The sequence below is a fragment of the Vidua chalybeata genome, chromosome 33 (assembly GCF_026979565.1).
Source record: "Vidua chalybeata isolate OUT-0048 chromosome 33, bVidCha1 merged haplotype, whole genome shotgun sequence".
Lineage (NCBI taxonomy): Eukaryota > Metazoa > Chordata > Aves > Passeriformes > Viduidae > Vidua > Vidua chalybeata.
Window position 1 is genome coordinate 530,955 of NC_071562.1, and position 19,317 is coordinate 550,271.

The following is a 19,317-nucleotide window of genomic DNA, read 5'->3' on the forward strand; positions in this document are numbered from 1 at the left end:
TCGCTGTCTCTGACCCGTCTCTGTCACTCTGTCCCTGTCACTCTGTCCCTGTGTCCCTGTCACTGTCCCTGTCCCTGTGTCCCTGTCACTCTGTCCCTGTCGCTGTCTCTGACCCGTCTCTGTCACTCTGTCACTCTGTCCCTGTCCCTGTGTCCCTGTCCCTGTCCCTGTCACTCTGTCGCTGTCGCTGTCTCTGACCCGTCTCTGTCCCTGTGTCCCTGTCACTCTGTCACTCTGTCCCTGTCCCTGTGTCCCTGTCACTCTGTCGCTGTCGCTGTCTCTGACCCGTCTCTGTCTCTGTCCCCTCCCCCAGGAGAGCGCGGCCCTGGCCGATCGCCTCATCCAGGTACGGCCCCGACGGTCCCAGCGCCATTGTCACTGCCACCCCGACAGTCCCAATCATCATCCCGACAGTCCTGACATTCCTGACATTCCCAATCATCATCCCGACAGTCCCGACAGTCCTGACATTCCTGACATTCCCAATCATCATCCCAACATTCCTGACATTCCCGACATTCCCGACATTCCCGACAGTCCCATCATCATCCCGACATTCCCAATCATCATCCTGACATTCCCGACATTCCCGACAGTCCCATCATCATCCCGACATTCCCAGTCATCATCCTGACAGTCCCGACAGTCCCGACAGTCCCATCATATCCTGACATTCCCAATCATCATCCCGACAGTCCCGACATTCCCAATCATCATCCCGACATTCCCAATCATCATCCTGACAGTCCCGACAGTCCCATCATCATCCCGACAGTCCCGACATTCCCAATCATCATCCCGACATTCCTGACAGTCCCGATAATCCCAACATTCCCAGTCATCTTCCCGACATTCCCGACAGTCCCAATGATCATCCCCACATTCCCGACAGTCCCGATAATCCCAACATTCCCAATCATCATCCCGACAGTCCCGACAGTCCCGATAATCCCAACAGTCCCAGTCATCATCCCGACATTCCTGACATTCCTGATAATCCCGACAATCCCATCCTCATCTTCCCGACATTCCCAACAGTCCCATCACCATGATCCCAATATTCCTGACATTCCCGGTATTCCCGATAACTCTGATCATCCCAACAATTTCCATCATCCCGATATTCCCAATATTCCCAATCATTGTCCCGATAACCCTGATCATCCCGATAATGCCAACAATCCCAATCATCATCCCGATATTCCCGATAACGCCGATCGTCCCGATAATGCCAACAATCCCAATAATCCCCATAACCCCGACATTCCAATCATCATCCTGATATTCCCAACAATCCTGCTCATCCTGATATTCCCGATCATCATCCCGATAACCCCGATCGTCCCGATAATGCCAACAATCCCCATCACCCCGATATTCCCGATAACCCTGATATTCCCAATCATCATCCCAATAACCCTGATATTCCCGATGATCATCCCAATGTTCCCAATGATCATCCTGATATTCCCAATAATCATCCCAATACTCCTGACAATCCCAATATTCCCGATATTCCCAACCATCCCAATCATCCCGACCATCCCAACAATCATCCCAATATTCCCGATTACCCCGATTATCCCGACCATCCCATTTTCTCTCCTGATAGTCCTGATTTTTTCCCGATTTTCCCAATTTTCTTTCCCAATTTTTCCCCCCAATATTCCCGATCATCATCCCGATAACCCCAACCATCCCGATAATGCCAACAATCCCCATCATCCCGATATTCCTGACAATCTCCACCATCATCCCGATATTCCCAATATTCCCAATAACCCAAATCATCTCGATATTCCTGATTTTGTCTCCCAAATTTCCCAATTTTTTCCCCGATATTCCCAATAATCCCAATTTTTTCCCTGATATTCCCGATATTCCAAATTTTCTCTCCCAATTTTCCCAATTTCTTTCCCCGATTTTTTCCCCAATTTTCCTGATTTTCTCTCACAATTTTCCCAATTTTTCCCCATTTTTTCCCCATTTTTTCCCCCGATTTCCCCCCTGATTTTCCCTGATTTTCTTCCTGATTTTCCCCCTGATTTTTTCCTGATTTTTCCCCTGATTTTCCCCAATTTTTCCCCGATTTCCCCCCCCCCCCAATTTTCCCCAATTTTTCCCCTGATTTTTCCCCAATTTTCCCAATTTTTTCTCCCCGATTTTCCCCCCGAATTTTCCCGATTTTCCCCCATTTACTTCTCCTCTTTTTCCCGCCCTCCCCTCCCCCAGCCCCACTTTTGGGCTCCTTTTCCTTTTTTCCACCGTTTCTTTCCGCTTTTCCGGAGGCTCCCGCGCACCTTGGGGGGATTTTTTGGGGAATTTTGGGGGATTTTAGGGAATTTTTTTTAGAATCTTGGGGGATTTGGGGGGAATTTGGAGGGATTAAGGGGGAATTTGGGAGGATTTTGGGGAAAATTGTGGTGAATTTTGGGAATTTGGGGAATTTTGGGGGAAATTTGGGGAATTTTTGGAGGAATTTTGGGGGGAAATCTGGGGGGATTTTGGGGAAATTTTGGGGATTTTTTGGGGAATTATGGGGGAATTTTGGAGAAATTTTGGGGGGATTTTGGGAATTTTTGGGGAATTTGGGGAAATTTTGAATTTTAGTGAAATTTGGGGTATTTTGGGGAATTTTCGGGAGGTTTGAATTTTGGGGGAAGTTGGAATTTTGGGGGATTTTCAGGAATTTTGGGGAAATTTTGGGAATTTGGGAAAATTTTGAATTTTAGTGAATTTTGGGGGTTTTGGAGGAATTTTTGGGGAGATTTTGGAGAATTTCAGGGATTTGGGATTTGGGGTGAAAAGCAGCGATTGGAGGAGTTTGGATGGAATTTGGGATGGGGGAGGGAGGGGAGGGGACAAATGGCACTGGAGGTCCCCACGGGGCTGGTGGCACCTCCGTTGTCACCTCCCTGTCACCACTGTCACCTCCCTGTCCCCATTGTCACCTCCCTGTCACCACTGTCACCTCCCAGGGCTGGTGGCACCTCCTGGTGTCACCTCCCTATCCCCATTGTCACCTCCCTGTCACCACTGTCACCTCCCTGTCACCACTGTCACCTCCCAGGGCTGGTGGCACCTCCCTGTCCCCATTGTCACCTCCCTGTCCCCACTGTCACCTCCTTGTCCCTGGTGTCACTGCCCAGGGCTGGTGTCACCTCCCGGTGTCACCTCCCTGTCCCCCCAGTGCCACCACAGCCGCGTTGGCTCTGCCCTGGGGGCAGGAGGTGGCACTGTCCCCACTGTTCCCAACGTCCCCGATGTCCCCATGTCCCCAGGGCCAGGTGACAGTGTCCCCAATGTCCCCATGTCCCCAGGGCCAGGTGACAGTGTCCCCAATGTCCCTGATGTCCCCGTGTCCCCAGGGCCAGGTGACAGTGTCCCCATGTCCCCGTGTCCCCGTGTCCCCAGGGCCAGGTGACAGTGTCCCCAATGTCCCTGATGTCCCTGTGTCCCCAGGGCCAGGTGACAGTGTCCCCATGTCCCTGTGTCCCCGTGTCCCCAGGGCCAGGTGACAGTGTCCCCAATGTCCCTGATGTCCCTGTGTCCCCAGGGCCAGGTGACAGTGTCCCCAATGTCCCCATGTCCCCAGGGCCAGGTGACAGTGTCCCCATGTCCCCGTGTCCCCAGGGCCAGGTGACAGTGTCCCCATGTCCCCATGTCCCCGTGTCCCCAGGGCCAGGTGACAGTGTCCCCAATGTCCCTGATGTCCCCAGGGCCAGGTGACAGTGTCCCCATGTCCCCATGTCCCTGTGTCCCCAGGGCCAGGTGACAGTGTCCCCAATGTCCCCGTGTCCCCAGGGCCAGGTGACAGTGTCCCCAATGTCCCTGTGTCCCCGTGTCCCCAGGGCCAGGTGACAGTGTCCCCAATGTCCCTGATGTCCCCATGTCCCCAGGGCCAGGTGATAGTGTCCCCAATGTCCCTGATGTCCCCGTGTCCCCAGGGCCAGGTGACGCGGGCGCAGGAGGCCGAGGAGAACGACGTCATCCGGCGGGAGCTGGCGCTGGTGCGGCAACGCTGCAGCTCGGCCACCGAGAGCCTCCGGAGGGCACAGAGCACCATCAGAGAGCTCCAGGTGTGTCACCTGTGTCACCTGTGTGTCATTGTATCACCTGTGTGTGTCACTGTGTGTCACTGCCCCAGTGACAACGCTGCAGCTCGGCCACCGAGAGCCTCCGGAGGGCACAGAGCACCATCAGAGAGCTCCAGGTGTGTCACCTGTGTCACCTGTGTCACCTGTGTGTCACCTGTGTGTCACCTGTGTGTCATTGTGTCACCTGTGTGTGTCACTGTGTGTCACTGCCCCGGTGACAACGCTGCAGCTCGGCCACCGAGAGCCTCCGGAGGGCACAGAGCACCATCAGAGAGCTCCAGGTGTGTCACCTGTGTGTCACCTGTGTGTGTCACTGTGTCACCTGTGTGTCACTGCCCCGGTGACAACGCTGCAGGTGATCTTTGGTGATATTTGGTGGCATTGGTGGCATTTGGTGACATTGGTGGCATTTGGTGACATTGGTGGCACAGGTATCTCCTGCTTGAACGAGAATTTCGTGGCAGGTGGGAGGTGACCTTTGGTGACACTTGGTGACACTTGGTGACACTTGGTGACATTTGGTAACTCCCATCTCTCAGAGCAGCTCGTGGCAGGTGGGGACAATAGGGAGGTGACACTTGGGGACATTTGGTGACCTTTGGTGACACTTGAGGACACTGGGGACAGGGTAACCCCCGTCGGAGCGAGGAGTTCATGGTGGGCAGGGACGATGGGGAGGTGACACTTGGTGACACTGGGGACATTTGGTGACACTTGGGGACAGGGTAACCCTCATCTGAGCAAGATGTTTGTGGCAGTAGGGAGGTGACCTTTGGTGACATTTGGTGACACTGGTGACATTTGGTAACCCCCATCTCTCAGAGGAGCTCGTGGCAGGTGGGAGGTGACACTTGGTGACATTGGGGACATTTGGTAACTCCCGTCTCTCAGAGGAGCTCATGGCAGGTGGGAGGTGACACTTGGTGACCTTTGGTGACACTTGGGGACACTGGGGACAGGGTAACCCCCGTCGGAGCGAGGAGTTCATGGTGGGCAGGGACGATGGGGAGGTGACACTTGGTGACATTGGGGACATTTGGTAACTCCCGTCTGTCAGAGCAGCTCGTGGCAGGTGGGGACAATGGGGAGGTGACACCCGGGGACATTTGGTGACACCTGGGGACATTTGGGGACAGGGTAACCCCCGTCTGAGCGAGGAGTTCGTGGCGCACCTGGAGACGGAGCTGGAGCGGTCGCGGCTGCGCGAGAGCGAAACCCTGGGCGCCCTCAAGGAGATGCAGGACAAGGTCCTGGACATGGAGAAGGTGACATGGGGACACCAGGGTGGCACTGGGGACACCAGGGTGGCACTGGGGTGGCACCGGGGGTGACAGGGTCCCAATGGGACGGGGAGTGGTCCTGGGTGTGGGGGTGTCACACAGGGGACCCTGGGGACAGAGAGGGTCCCATGGGTGGCTCTGGGGACAGGGGGCCCTCGAGGAGACACAGGACAAGGTCCTGGACATGGAGAAGGTGACATGGGGACACCAGGGTGGCACTGGGGTGGCACTGGGGACACCAGGGTGGCACCGGGGATGGCAGGGTCCCAGTGGGATGGGGAGGGTCCCATGGGTGGCTCTGGGGACAGGGAGGGGACAGGGAGGGTCCCATGGGTGGCTCTGGGGACAGGAGCTGTCCCGAGTGGCCTGTGAACGTCCCTCTGTCTGTCCCCTCTGATGTCCCCTCTTATGTCCCTGTGTCCCCGCTGATGTCTCTTTGTCCCCAATGTCCCCATGTCCCCACTGATGTCCCTGTATCCCTGTGTCCCCTCTGATGTCCCCTCTGATGTCCCCGTGTCCCCTCTGATGTCCCCTCTTATGTCCCTGTGTCCCCGCTGATGTCTCTTTGTCCCTGATGTCCCCATGTCCCCAATGATGTCCCTGATGTCCCCTCTGATGTCCCCTCTGATGTCCCCTCTGATGTCCCCGTGTCCCCTCTGATGTCCCTGTGTCCCCGTGTCCCCTCTGATGTCCCCTCTGATGTCCCTGTGTCCCCTCTGATGTCCCCTCTGATGTCCCCATGTCCCCTCTGATGTCCCTGTGTCCCCGTGTCCCCTCTGATGTCCCCTCTGATGTCCCTGTGTCCCCTCTGATGTCCCTGTGTCCCCTCTGATGTCCCTGTGTCCCCGTGTCCCCAGCGGCAGCCGCTGCTGCCGGACGAGTCCAGCGTGGTTCGGCTGCAGGAGGAGCTGCAGGAGCTGGCACTGAGTGACATCGGGGACAGCTGGCAGGTGAGACAGGGGACATTGGGGACATCGGGGACAGCTGGCAGGTGAGACAGGGGACATTGGGGACATCGGGGACAGCTGGCAGGTGAGACAGGGGACATTGGGGACATCGGGGACAGCTGGCAGGTGAGACAGGGGACATTGGGGACATCGGGGACAGCTGGCAGGTGAGACAGGGGACACTGAGTGACATCAGGGACAGCTGGCAGGTGAGACGGGACATTGGGGACATCGGGGACAGCTGGCAGGTGAGACAGGGGACACTGAGTGACATCGGGGACAGCTGGCAGGTGAGACAGGGGACACTGAGTGACATCGGGGACAGCTGGCAGGTGAGACAGGGGACACTGAGTGACATCGGGGACAGCTGGCAGGTGAGACAGGGGACACTGAGTGACATCGGGGACAGCTGGCAGGTGAGACAGGGGACATTGGGGACATCGGGGACAGCTGGCAGGTGAGACAGGGGACATTGGGGACATCGGGGACAGCTGGCAGGTGAGACAGGGGACACTGGGGACATCGGGGACAGCTGGCAGGTGAGACAGGGGACATTGGGGACATCGGGGACAGCTGGCAGGTGAGACAGGGGACACTGAGTGACATCGGGGACAGCTGGCAGGTGAGACAGGGGACATTGGGGACATCGGGGACAGCTGGCAGGTGAGACAGGGGACACTGGGGACATCGGGGACAGCTGGCAGGTGAGACAGGGGACACTGAGTGACATCGGGGACAGCTGGCAGGTGAGACAGGGGACACTGGGGACATCGGGGACAGCTGGCAGGTGAGACAGGGGACATTGGGGACATCGGGGACAGCTGGCAGGTGAGACAGGGGACATTGGGGACATCGGGGACAGCTGGCAGGTGAGACAGGGGACACTGGGGACATCGGGGACAGCTGGCAGGTGAGACAGGGGACACTGAGTGACATCGGGGACAGCTGGCAGGTGAGACAGGGGACACTGAGTGACATCGGGGACAGCTGGCAGGTGAGACAGGGGACACTGAGTGACATCGGGGACAGCTGGCAGGTGAGACAGGGGACACTGAGTGACATCGGGGACAGCTGGCAGGTGAGACAGGGACACTGAGTGACATCGGGGACAGCTGGCAGGTGAGACAGGGGACATTGGGGACATCGGGGACAGCTGGCAGGTGAGACAGGGGACACTGAGTGACATCGGGGACAGCTGGCAGGTGAGACAGGGGACATTGGGGACATCGGGGACAGCTGGCAGGTGAGACAGGGAACACTGGGGACATCGGGGACAGCTGGCAGGTGAGACAGGGGACATTGGGGACATCGGGGACAGCTGGCAGGTGAGACAGGGGACACTGAGTGACATCGGGGACAGCTGGCAGGTGAGACAGGGGACATTGGGGACATCGGGGACAGCTGGCAGGTGAGACAGGGGACACTGGGGACATCGGGGACAGCTGGCAGGTGAGACAGGGGACACTGGGGACATCGGGGACAGCTGGCAGGTGAGACAGGGGACATTGGGGACATCGGGGACAGCTGGCAGGTGAGACAGGGGACATTGGGGACATCGGGGACAGCTGGCAGGTGAGACAGGGGACACTGGGGACATCGGGGACAGCTGGCAGGTGAGACAGGGGACACTGAGTGACATCGGGGACAGCTGGCAGGTGAGACAGGGGACACTGGGGACATCGGGGACAGCTGGCAGGTGAGACAGGGGACATTGGGGACATCGGGGACAGCTGGCAGGTGAGACAGGGGACATTGGGGACATCGGGGACAGCTGGCAGGTGAGACAGGGGACACTGGGGACATCGGGGACAGCTGGCAGGTGAGACAGGGGACACTGAGTGACATCGGGGACAGCTGGCAGGTGAGACAGGGGACACTGAGTGACATCGGGGACAGCTGGCAGGTGAGACAGGGGACATTGGGGACATCGGGGACAGCTGGCAGGTGAGACAGGGGACACTGGGGACATCGGGGACAGCTGGCAGGTGAGACAGGGGACACTGGGGACATCGGGGACAGCTGGCAGGTGAGACAGGGGACATTGGGGACATCGGGGACAGCTGGCAGGTGAGACAGGGGACATTGGGGACATCGGGGACAGCTGGCAGGTGAGACAGGGGACACTGGGGACATCGGGGACAGCTGGCAGGTGAGACAGGGGACACTGAGTGACATCGGGGACAGCTGGCAGGTGAGACAGGGGACACTGAGTGACATCGGGGACAGCTGGCAGGTGAGACAGGGGACACTGAGTGACATCGGGGACAGCTGGCAGGTGAGACAGGGGACATTGGGGACATCGGGGACAGCTGGCAGGTGAGACAGGGGACATTGGGGACATCGGGGACAGCTGGCAGGTGAGACAGGGGACATTGGGGACATCGGGGACAGCTGGCAGGTGAGACAGGGGACACTGAGTGACATCGGGGACAGCTGGCAGGTGAGACAGGGGACATTGGGGACATCGGGGACAGCTGGCAGGTGAGACAGGGGACACTGGGGACATCGGGGACAGCTGGCAGATGAGACAGGGGACACTGGGGACATCGGGGACAGCTGGCAGGTGAGACAGGGGACACTGAGTGACATCGGGGACAGCTGGCAGGTGAGACAGGGGACATTGGGGACATCGGGGACAGCTGGCAGGTGAGACAGGGGACACTGGGGACATCGGGGACAGCTGGCAGGTGAGACAGGGGACATTGGGGACATCGGGGACAGCTGGCAGGTGAGACAGGGGACACTGAGTGACATCGGGGACAGCTGGCAGGTGAGACAGGGGACATTGGGGACATCGGGGACAGCTGGCAGGTGAGACAGGGGACACTGGGGACATCGGGGACAGCTGGCAGGTGAGACAGGGGACACTGAGTGACATCGGGGACAGCTGGCAGGTGAGACAGGGGACACTGGGGACATCGGGGACAGCTGGCAGGTGAGACAGGGGACATTGGGGACATCGGGGACAGCTGGCAGGTGAGACAGGGGACATTGGGGACATCGGGGACAGCTGGCAGGTGAGACAGGGGACACTGGGGACATCGGGGACAGCTGGCAGGTGAGACAGGGGACACTGAGTGACATCGGGGACAGCTGGCAGGTGAGACAGGGGACACTGAGTGACATCGGGGACAGCTGGCAGGTGAGACAGGGGACATTGGGGACATCGGGGACAGCTGGCAGGTGAGACAGGGGACATTGGGGACATCGGGGACAGCTGGCAGGTGAGACAGGGGACACTGAGTGACATCGGGGACAGCTGGCAGGTGAGACAGGGGACATTGGGGACATCGGGGACAGCTGGCAGGTGAGACAGGGGACATTGGGGACATCGGGGACAGCTGGCAGGTGAGACAGGGGACACTGAGTGACATCGGGGACAGCTGGCAGGTGAGACAGGGGACATTGGGGACATCGGGGACAGCTGGCAGGTGAGACAGGGGACATTGGGGACATCGGGGACAGCTGGCAGGTGAGACAGGGGACACTGAGTGACATCGGGGACAGCTGGCAGGTGAGACAGGGGACATTGGGGACATCGGGGACAGCTGGCAGGTGAGACAGGGGACACTGAGTGACATCGGGGACAGCTGGCAGGTGAGACAGGGGACACTGAGTGACATCGGGGACAGCTGGCAGGTGAGACAGGGGACACTGAGTGACATCGGGGACAGCTGGCAGGTGAGACAGGGGACACTGGGGACATCGGGGACAGCTGGCAGATGAGACAGGGGACACTGGGGACATCGGGGACAGCTGGCAGGTGAGACAGGGGACATTGGGGACATCGGGGACAGCTGGCAGATGAGACAGGGGACACTGGGGACATCGGGGACAGGTGGCAGGTGAGACAGGGGACATTGGGGACACCTGAGTGACACTGGGGACAGCTGGCACTGAGTGACCTTGGGGACAGCTGGCAGGTGAGACAGGGGGACACCTGAGTGACACTGGGGACATTGGGGACACCTGAGTGCCCTGGGGGACAGCTGGGTCTCAGCTGTCCTGAGGTGTCCCCAGGTGTGTCACCTGACCAGGTGTCCCAGGGTGGATTCCCAGGTGTCCCCAGGTGTATCTCAGGTGTCCCCAGGTGTGTCTCAGGTGTCTCCAGGTGTTTCACCTGCCCAGGTGTGTCCCCAGGTGTGTCCCCAGGTGTATCTCAGGTGTCCCCAGGTGTGTCACCTGCCCAGGTGTCCCCCCAGGTGTGCGGGGGCCGCTGGAAGGAGCCGCGGGCGCTGCACGAGGCCGTGCTGGGGGTGCAGCTCCGAGAGAGCCAGGCCCAGGTGGAGCTGAGAGCGCTGAGACAGCGAGTGCTGCACCTGGAGACACAGGTGAGCTACTGGGACAGAGTGGGAGGGACTGGGACAAACTGGGAATGGAGCTGAGAGCGCTGAGACAGCGAGTGCTGCACCTGGAGACACAGGTGAGCTACTGGGACAGAGTGGGATGGACTGGGAGGGACTGGGACAAACTGGGAATGGAGCTGAGAGCGCTGAGACAGCGAGTGCTGCACCTGGAGACACAGGTGAGCTACTGGGATGGACTGGGAGGGACTGGGACAAACTGGGAATGGAGCTGAGAGCGCTGAGACAGCGAGTGCTGCACCTGGAGACACAGGTGAGCTACTGGGATGGACTGGGAGGGACTGGGACAAACTGGGAATGGAGCTGAGAGCGCTGAGACAGCGAGTGCTGCACCTGGAGACACAGGTGAGCTACTGGGAGGGACTGGGACAGAGTGGGAGGGACTGGGATAGACTGGGATGGACTGGGATAGACTGGGATGGACTGGGAGAGCAGGGACCTGGCTTTATCCCAGGTTAATCCTGGATCAATCTCAGGTCTATTGCAGGTTAATCCAAGGTTAATTTTGGGATTATCCCGGGTTAATCCCGGGTTTATCCCGGTTAATCCCGGGTTTATCCCGGCTCTAGGGGCGGATCCAGCGGTCGGTGCTGGGCCGGGCCGAGCAGGCCTGCGTTGGCCTGCGGGAGCAGGGCTGGGTTTATGCCGGGTTTATCTGGGTTAATCCCGGGTTTATCTGGGTTAATCCCGGGTTTATCTGGGTTAATCCCGGGTTTATCCCGGCTCTAGGGGCGGATCCAGCGGTCGGTGCTGGGCCGGGCCGAGCAGGCCTGCGCCGGCCTGCGGGAGCAGGGCTGGGTTTATGCCGGGTTTATCCCGGTTAATCCCGGGTTTATCTGCATTAATCCCGGGTTTATCCCGGCTCTAGGGGCGGATCCAGCGGTCGGTGCTGGGCCGGGCCGAGCAGGCCTGCGCCGGCCTGCGGGAGCAGGGCTGGGTTTATGCCGGGTTTATCCCGGTTAATCCCGGGTTTATCCCGGTTAATCCCAGGTTTATCCCGGTTAATCCCGGGTTTATCCCGGCTCTAGGGGCGGATCCAGCGGTCGGTGCTGGGCTGGGCCGAGCAGGCCTGCGGGAGCAGGGCTGGGTTTATGCCGGGTTTATCCCGGTTAATCCCGGGTTTATCTGGGTTAATCCCGGGTTTATCCCGGCTCTAGGGGCGGATCCAGCGGTCGGTGCTGGGCCGGGCCGAGCAGGCCTGCGCCGGCCTGCGGGAGCAGGGCTGGGTTTATGCCGGGTTTATCCCGGTTAATCCCGGGTTTATCCCGGTTAATCCCGGGTTTATCCCGGCTCTAGGGGCGGATCCAGCGGTCGGTGCTGGGCCGGGCCGAGCAGGCCTGCGCTGGCCTGCGGGAGCAGGGCTGGGTTTATGCCGGGTTTATCTGGGTTAATCCCGGGTTTATCTGGGTTAATCCCGGGTTTATCCCGGCTCTAGGGGCGGATCCAGCGGTCGGTGCTGGGCCGGGCCGAGCAGGCCTGCGCCGGCCTGCGGGAGCAGCTCCGCGCCGCGGCCGCCCAGAGCCAGGGGCTGCAGGCCCAGCTCAGCGAGAGCCACCGCAAACACGCCGAGGCACAGTGCAAGGTGGGACAGCGGGGACAGCAGCGGGGACAGCAGCGGGGACAGCGGGGACAAGAGGGACAGTGGGGACAACGGGGACAGCAGGGACAGTGGGGACAGCAGCGGGGACAACGGGGACAGCGGGGACACTGGGAGTATTGGGGATATTGGGGACATTGGGGACAGTGGGGACATTGGGAGTCTTGGGGACACTGGGGACATTTGGGGACATTGAGGGCATTTGGGACACATGGGGACGTTGGGGACACTGGGGACAGTGGGGACATCAGGGGTATAGGGGACACTGGCTATGTTGGGGACATTGGGGACAGTGGGAACAGCACTGGGGACAGTGGGGACGCCGGGGACATTGGGGGGATTGAGGGGATTAGGGACATTGAGGGACAAAGGGGACATTGGGGACATCAGGCATGTTGGGGACACTTGGAGACATTGGGGACATTGGGGACACTTGGGGACGTTGGGGAAATTTGGGACACTATGGACATTGGGGATGTTGGGGACATCGGGGACACTGGGGACATTGGGGCACTGGGGACATCAAGGACTTTGGGGACATCAGGGACACTGGGGACATTTGGGGACAACAGGGGGTGACCCATGGCACTCCTGTGGCTCCTCCCGAGGGCACCCCCGTGGTGGCATCCCTGTCCCCTCCTGTGGTGACACGTCTGTCCCCTCCCCATGGTGACACCCCTGTCCCCTCCTTTGGGGACACCCTGTCAGTTCTGGGGTCCCCGTGTCCCCCCATTGTCCCCACGTCCCCTCCGCTGTCCTGGCCTTGTCCCTGGGGACCAGACTGTCCCCAGGGTGGGTGGGATAGTGGCCGCAAGGTGTCCCCAAGGTGTCCCTGAGCTGTCCCGCGGTGTCCCCACGCTGTCCCCAGTGGCAGAGCTGTCTCCGCGGTGTCCCCGGGTGTCCCCAAGGTGTCCCTGGGGGTGTCCCTCGGTGTCCCCACGCTGTCCCGAGTGGCAGGGCTGTCCCAGGGCTGTCCCCGGGTGTCCCCGTGGTGTCCCTGGGGGTGTCCCTCGCTGTCCCAGGGCTGTCCCAGGGCTGTCCCGGGGTGTCCCCGGGTGGCAGGGCTGTCCTGGGGCTGTCCCGGGGCTGTCCCGGGGCTGTCCCCGGGTGTACCCGAGCGGTGACAGCGCTGTCCCCAGAGCAAGGAGGAGGTGATGGCCGTGCGGCTGCGCGAGGCCGACAGCATGGCCGCCCTGGCCGAGATGCGGCAGCGCGTGGCAGAGCTGGAGATCCAGGTACGGGACATGGGGACAGCGGGGGGACAGCGGGGACATGGGGGACATCGGGGGCATTGGGGACAGCGGGGACATGGGGGACATGGGGGACATCGGGGACATTGGGGACATGGGGGACATCGGGGACATTGGGGACATGGGGGACATCAGGGACAGTGGGGACATGGGGGACATTGGGGACATGGGGGACATTGGGGACATGGGGGACATCGGGGACATTGGGGACATGGGGGACAGCAGGGACATGGGGGACATTGGGGACATCAGGGACATGGGGGGACATCAGGGACATTGGGGACATCAGGGACATGGGGGGACATCAGGGACATTGGGGACTTTGGGACATGGGGACATGAGGGACACTGGGGACATGGAGGGGATGGGGGACATGGGGACATTGGGACATGGGGACATGAGGGACATTGGGGACATGGAAGGTATGGGGACATCAGGGGGACATCAGAGGGACATTGAGGACATCGGGGGACATCAGGGACACTGAGAGGACATGGGGGACACTGGGGACATTGGGGACATTGGGTCATCAGGGACATGGATGGGGGACACTGGGGACATCAGGGGGACATGGGGGACATCAGGGACATGGAGGGGACGGGGGGACACAGGGGACATGGGGACACAGGAGGGGCCAGGTGGCCGCAGTGTCCCCTCAGTGTCCCCGGGTGTCCCCAGCGGGAGGAGGGGCGCCTGCAGGGCCAGCTGGAGCACTCGGACGCGGCGCAGTACATCCGGCACCTGCAGGGACACATCCGGCAGCTCAAGGCCGAGGTGGGACACTGGGGACATCCCTGGGGACACTGGGGACATTGGGGACATTGGGGATGTTGGGGACATTGGGGGGACACCGGGGTGCACCAGGGGACATAGGGGACATGGGGGTTGGGGACACTGGGGACACCCTGGTGGCATCCAGGGGAGCTGGGGGAGGTGACAGGGGTTGGGGACACCCGGGTGGCACCCGGCAATGTCCCCTCAGTGCCACTGGTGGCATTCCCAGTGCCACCGGCGATGTCCCCTCAGTGCCACATGGCCTGGGGACAGCTGGTGACAGCGCGTTCCCCCTGTGTCCTCCCTCCTGCCCTTCTCTGTTGGCCCTTGTCCCCTCCTGTCCCTGTCCCCTCTGTCCCTGCTGTCCCTGTCCCTGTCCCTGCTGTCCCTGTCCCTGTCCCTGCTGTCCCCTCTCTGTCCCTGTCCCTGCTGTGCCCTGTCCCCTCTGTCCCTGTCCCTGCTGTCCCTGCTGTCCCCTGTCTCTGTCCCCTGTCCCTGCTGTCCCCTCTGTCCCTGTCCCCTCTCTGTCCCTGTCCCTGCTGTCCCTGCTGTCCCTGTCCCTGTCCCAGATCCGGCTGCTGCGGGGGCCGCTGTCCTTCGGCGCGGTGGCCTTGGGGACACGCCTGGGGGACGAGGACTCGCTGGGCTCCTCGGACGAGGAGCTGCCACCGCCCTTCGCCCTGACCCCAGGGGACATCGGGGACACGGGGGACACCGGGGACAGCAGCGACAGCGAGCCCGAGGTGGCACCCACGGCACCGTGACACACAGGGGACATCGGGGACACCGGGGACAGCAGCGACAGCGAGCCCGAGGTGGCACCCATGGCACCGTGACACACAGGGGACATCGGGGACACCGGGGACAGAGCCCAAGGTGGCACCAATGGCACCATGACACACAGGGGACATCGGGGACACCAGGGACAGCAGCCACAGCCAGAGGTGGCACCGACGGCACCGTGACCCACAGGGGACATCGGGGACACCGGGGACAGCAGCGACAGCGAGCCCGAGATGGCACCAATGGCACCATGACCCACAGGGGACATGGGGGACATCGGGGACAGCAGCCACAGCCAGAGGTGGCACCAATGGCACCGTGACACACTGGGGACATCGGGGACATTCGGGACAGCAGCGACAGCGAGCCCGAGGTGGCACCGATGGCACTGAGACCTGAGAGGACATCGGGGACAGCAGTGACAGCCTGAGGTGGCACCAATGGCACCGTGACACACTGGGGACATCGGGACATTGGGGACAGCCTGAGGTGACACCCCAGGGACCCACAGGGACATTGGGGACAGCCCGAGGTGGCACCCCTGGAATCATGACCCACGGGGACATTGGGGACACTGGGGACAGCCCGAGGTGGCACCACAGGACCCACAGGGACACTGGGGACAGACCAGGGGACAACGGGACACCTGTGGCACCACGGGGACATCCTGGGTCCCTGTGGCACTTTGGGGACACTGAGGGACACCAAGGACACTGAGGGGACACCTGTGACAAGCACGGGACACTGTGGGGCATGCAGGGGACATTGGGTGACACCAGGGGACACAAAGGGACATTCAGGGGACCCTGAGGGACACGTGTGACACCTCAGGGACACCAAGGGAGACCCAGGGACCCCGAGGGACACGTGTGACACCTCAGGGACACCTGAGGGACACTGAGGAACACCCAGGGGACACCAAGGGAGACCCAAGGGACACTGAGGAACACCCAGGGGACACCAAGGGACATCTGTGACACCTGAGAGACACCAAAGGACACCTGGGACACCTCAGGGACACCGAGGGACAGCCCTGGCCTGGCTGATCCCAGACGTGGAGAGGTCCCGGGACAGGGACAGGGACACACCTGAGACAGGGACAGGGATGGGGACACACCTGGGACAGGGACAGGGATGGGGACACACCTGGGACAGGGACAGGGACACACCTGGGACAGGGACAGGGACACACCTGAGACAGGGACAGGGATGGGGACACACCTGGGACAGGGACAGGGACACACCTGGGACAGGGACAGGGATGGGGACACACCTGAGACAGGGACAGGGATGGGGACACACCTGGGACAGGGACAGGGATGGGGACACACCTGAGACAGGGACAGGGATGGGGACACACCTGGGACAGGGACAGGGACACACCTGGGACAGGGACAGGGACACACCTGAGACAGGGACAGGGATGGGGACAGGGACACACCTGGGACAGGGACACACCAGGGACAGGGATGGGGACACACCTGGGACAGGGACACACCTGGAACAGGGACAGGGATGGGGACAGGGACACATCTGGAACAGGGACAGGGATGGGGACACACCTGGGACAGGGACACACCAGGGACCGTGATGGGGACACACCTGGGACAGGGACAGGGATGGGGACAATCCTGAGGCACCCCTGGACCTCTGGACACGTCCAGAGCCCAGGACAGGGACGGGGACAGGGACACTCCTGGGGCAGGGACACTGCCAGGACAGGGGGGACAGATCCCAGAGCAGGGACAGGGACAGCGCTGGACACTGGACACAGCCGGAGCCCAGGACAGGGACAGGGACAGTCCTGGGATGACACTGGACACTGGACACTGGACACGGCCGGAGCCCAGGACAGGGACAGGGACAGTCCTGGGATGACACTGGACACTGGACACGGCCGGAGCCCAGGACAGGGACAGGGACAGTCCTGGGATGACACTGGACACTGGACACGGCCGGAGCCCAGGACAGGGACAGTCCTGGGATGGCACTGGACACTGGACACTGGACACGGCCGGAGCCCAGGACAGGGACAGGGACAGTCCTGGGATGACACTGGACACTGGACACGGCCGGAGCCCAGGACAGGGACAGGGACAGTCCTGGGATGACACTGGACACTGGACACGGCCGGAGCCCAGGACAGGGACAGTCCTGGGATGGCACTGGACACTGGACACTGGACACGGCCGGAGCCCAGGACAGGGACAGGGACAGTCCTGGGATGACACTGGACACTGGACACTGGACACGGCCGGAGCCCAGGACAGGGACAGGGACAGTCCTGGGATGACACTGGACACTGGACACTGGACACGGCCGGAGCCCAGGACAGGGACAGGGACAGTCCTGGGATGACACTGGACACTGGACACGGCCGGAGCCCAGGACAGGGACAGGGACAGTCCTGGGATGGCACTGGACACAGCCGGAGCCCAGGACAGGGACAGGGACAGTCCTGGGATGGCACTGGACACAGCCGGAGCCCAGGACAGGGACAGGGACAGTCCTGGGATGGCACTGGACACGGCCGGAGCCCAGGACAGGGACAGGGACAGTCCTGGGATGGCACTGGACACGGCCGGAGCCCAGGACAGGGACAGGGACAGTCCTGGGATGGCACTGGACACGGCCGGAGCCCAGGACAGGGACGGGGACAGGGACAGGGACATGCTGGGACACGGCCGGACACAGGGACAGGGACAGATTCCAGGACAGGGACAGGGACAGATGCAGGGACAGGGACAGGGACAGGGATGTGCTGGGACACGGCCGGACACAGGGACAGGGACATGGCCGGGGACAGGGATGTGCTGGGACATGGCTGGACACAGGGACAGGGACAGATCCCAGACACGGCCGGATCCCGGCTGTGGATCCCAGGCCCGATCCCCTCCTGGATGCTGTGGGACCAACAAGGGTGTGACCGGATCCCCCGGACACCCCCGGGTGGATCCTGGAGCCCCCAAATGGATCCGGAACCCCCAAATGGATCCTGGACTCTTCAAATGGATTCTGGCCCCCCCCCGGACTCCCTGGATGGGTCCCAGATCCCTCTGGACACCCCCCCCCCAAATGGATCCCAGACTCTGAACCCCTCCTGGATGGATCCCGGATCCCCCAATAGATTCCGGACCCCTCTGGACTTCCTGGATGGATCCTGGACCCCCCAAATGGATCCTGGGCCTCTCTGGATCTGCCTGATGGATCCCAGACACTGAACCCCTCTGGATGGATCCCAGATCCCCCCGGACCCCTTGGTTGATCCCAGATCCCAAAATGGATCCAGGATCCCCATGGACCCCCAAAATGGATCTCTGGCTCCTCTGGATCTTCTGGATGGATCCCAGACCCCCCCAAATCGATCCCGGATCCCTCTGGACCCCTCGGATTGATCGTGGAGTTCCTGAATGGATCCTGAACCCCTCCGGACCCCCGGGTGGATCCTGATCACGGATGGATCCCCTGGACAGATCCCGGGTGGATCCCCTGGACAGATCCCAAATGGATCCCCTGGACAGATCCCAAATGGATCCCCTGGAGAGATCCCGGGTGGATCCCCTGGACAGATCCCAAATGGATCCCCTGGAGAGATCCCGGATCCCAAATGGATCCCCTGGACAGATCCCGGATGGATCCCTGGGCAGATCCCAAATGGATCCCTGGGCAGATCCCGGGCTGGGACAATTGTGGGGACCCCCCCTCCGCCCCTCCCCCGCTGTACAGAAATACAGGATCCCAAAAAGCCTCGAATCGACCCCAGAATTCCTTGGAGTGACCCCAAAAATCCCGGCCGGGACCCCCAGATCCCCCGAGCGATCCCAAAATCCCTGGAATTCACCCCAAAATCCCTGGAGTTCACCCCAAAAATCCTCTGGAATTCACCCCAAAATCCCTGGAATTCACCCCAAAAATCCTCTGGAATTCACCCCAAAATCCCTGGAATTCACCCCAAAAATCCTCTGGAATTCACCCCAAAATCCCTGGAATTCACCCCAAAAATCCTCTGGAATTCACCCCTAAATCCCTGGAATTCATCCCAAAATCCCTGGAGTTCACCCCAAAATCCTCTGGAGTTCACCCCAAAGGTGTGTCACAGGTGTGACAGGTGTGTAAGGGCTGCATAACAGCTCTGTGCAGGTGTGCCCAGGTGTGTAACAGGTGTGCCCCAGGTGTGACAGCTGTGACAGATATGTCACAGGTGTGACAGGTCTGCACAGGTGCA

General features: G+C 61.1%; 1 protein-coding gene across 1 annotated transcript in view; it reads left to right on the forward strand.

The window, feature by feature from the left end:
- The window catches only part of EVI5L (ecotropic viral integration site 5 like), a 42,601-nt gene extending 23,756 nt beyond the window's left edge, over nucleotides 1-18,845 (forward strand). Inside the window, exons 12-24 of the mRNA XM_053968237.1 lie at nucleotides 314-346; nucleotides 3,948-4,079; nucleotides 4,316-4,378; nucleotides 5,234-5,362; nucleotides 6,235-6,327; nucleotides 10,527-10,655; nucleotides 11,418-11,570; nucleotides 11,846-11,935; nucleotides 11,985-12,074; nucleotides 12,124-12,270; nucleotides 13,425-13,520; nucleotides 14,214-14,309; nucleotides 14,879-18,845. Of these exons, the coding sequence (XP_053824212.1) occupies nucleotides 314-346; nucleotides 3,948-4,079; nucleotides 4,316-4,378; nucleotides 5,234-5,362; nucleotides 6,235-6,327; nucleotides 10,527-10,655; nucleotides 11,418-11,570; nucleotides 11,846-11,935; nucleotides 11,985-12,074; nucleotides 12,124-12,270; nucleotides 13,425-13,520; nucleotides 14,214-14,309; nucleotides 14,879-15,073 (1,446 nt within the window). The 3' untranslated portion in view covers nucleotides 15,074-18,845. The remainder of the gene's footprint in view (nucleotides 1-313; nucleotides 347-3,947; nucleotides 4,080-4,315; nucleotides 4,379-5,233; nucleotides 5,363-6,234; nucleotides 6,328-10,526; nucleotides 10,656-11,417; nucleotides 11,571-11,845; nucleotides 11,936-11,984; nucleotides 12,075-12,123; nucleotides 12,271-13,424; nucleotides 13,521-14,213; nucleotides 14,310-14,878) is intronic.
- The last annotated feature ends 472 nt before the right edge of the window (nucleotides 18,846-19,317 follow it).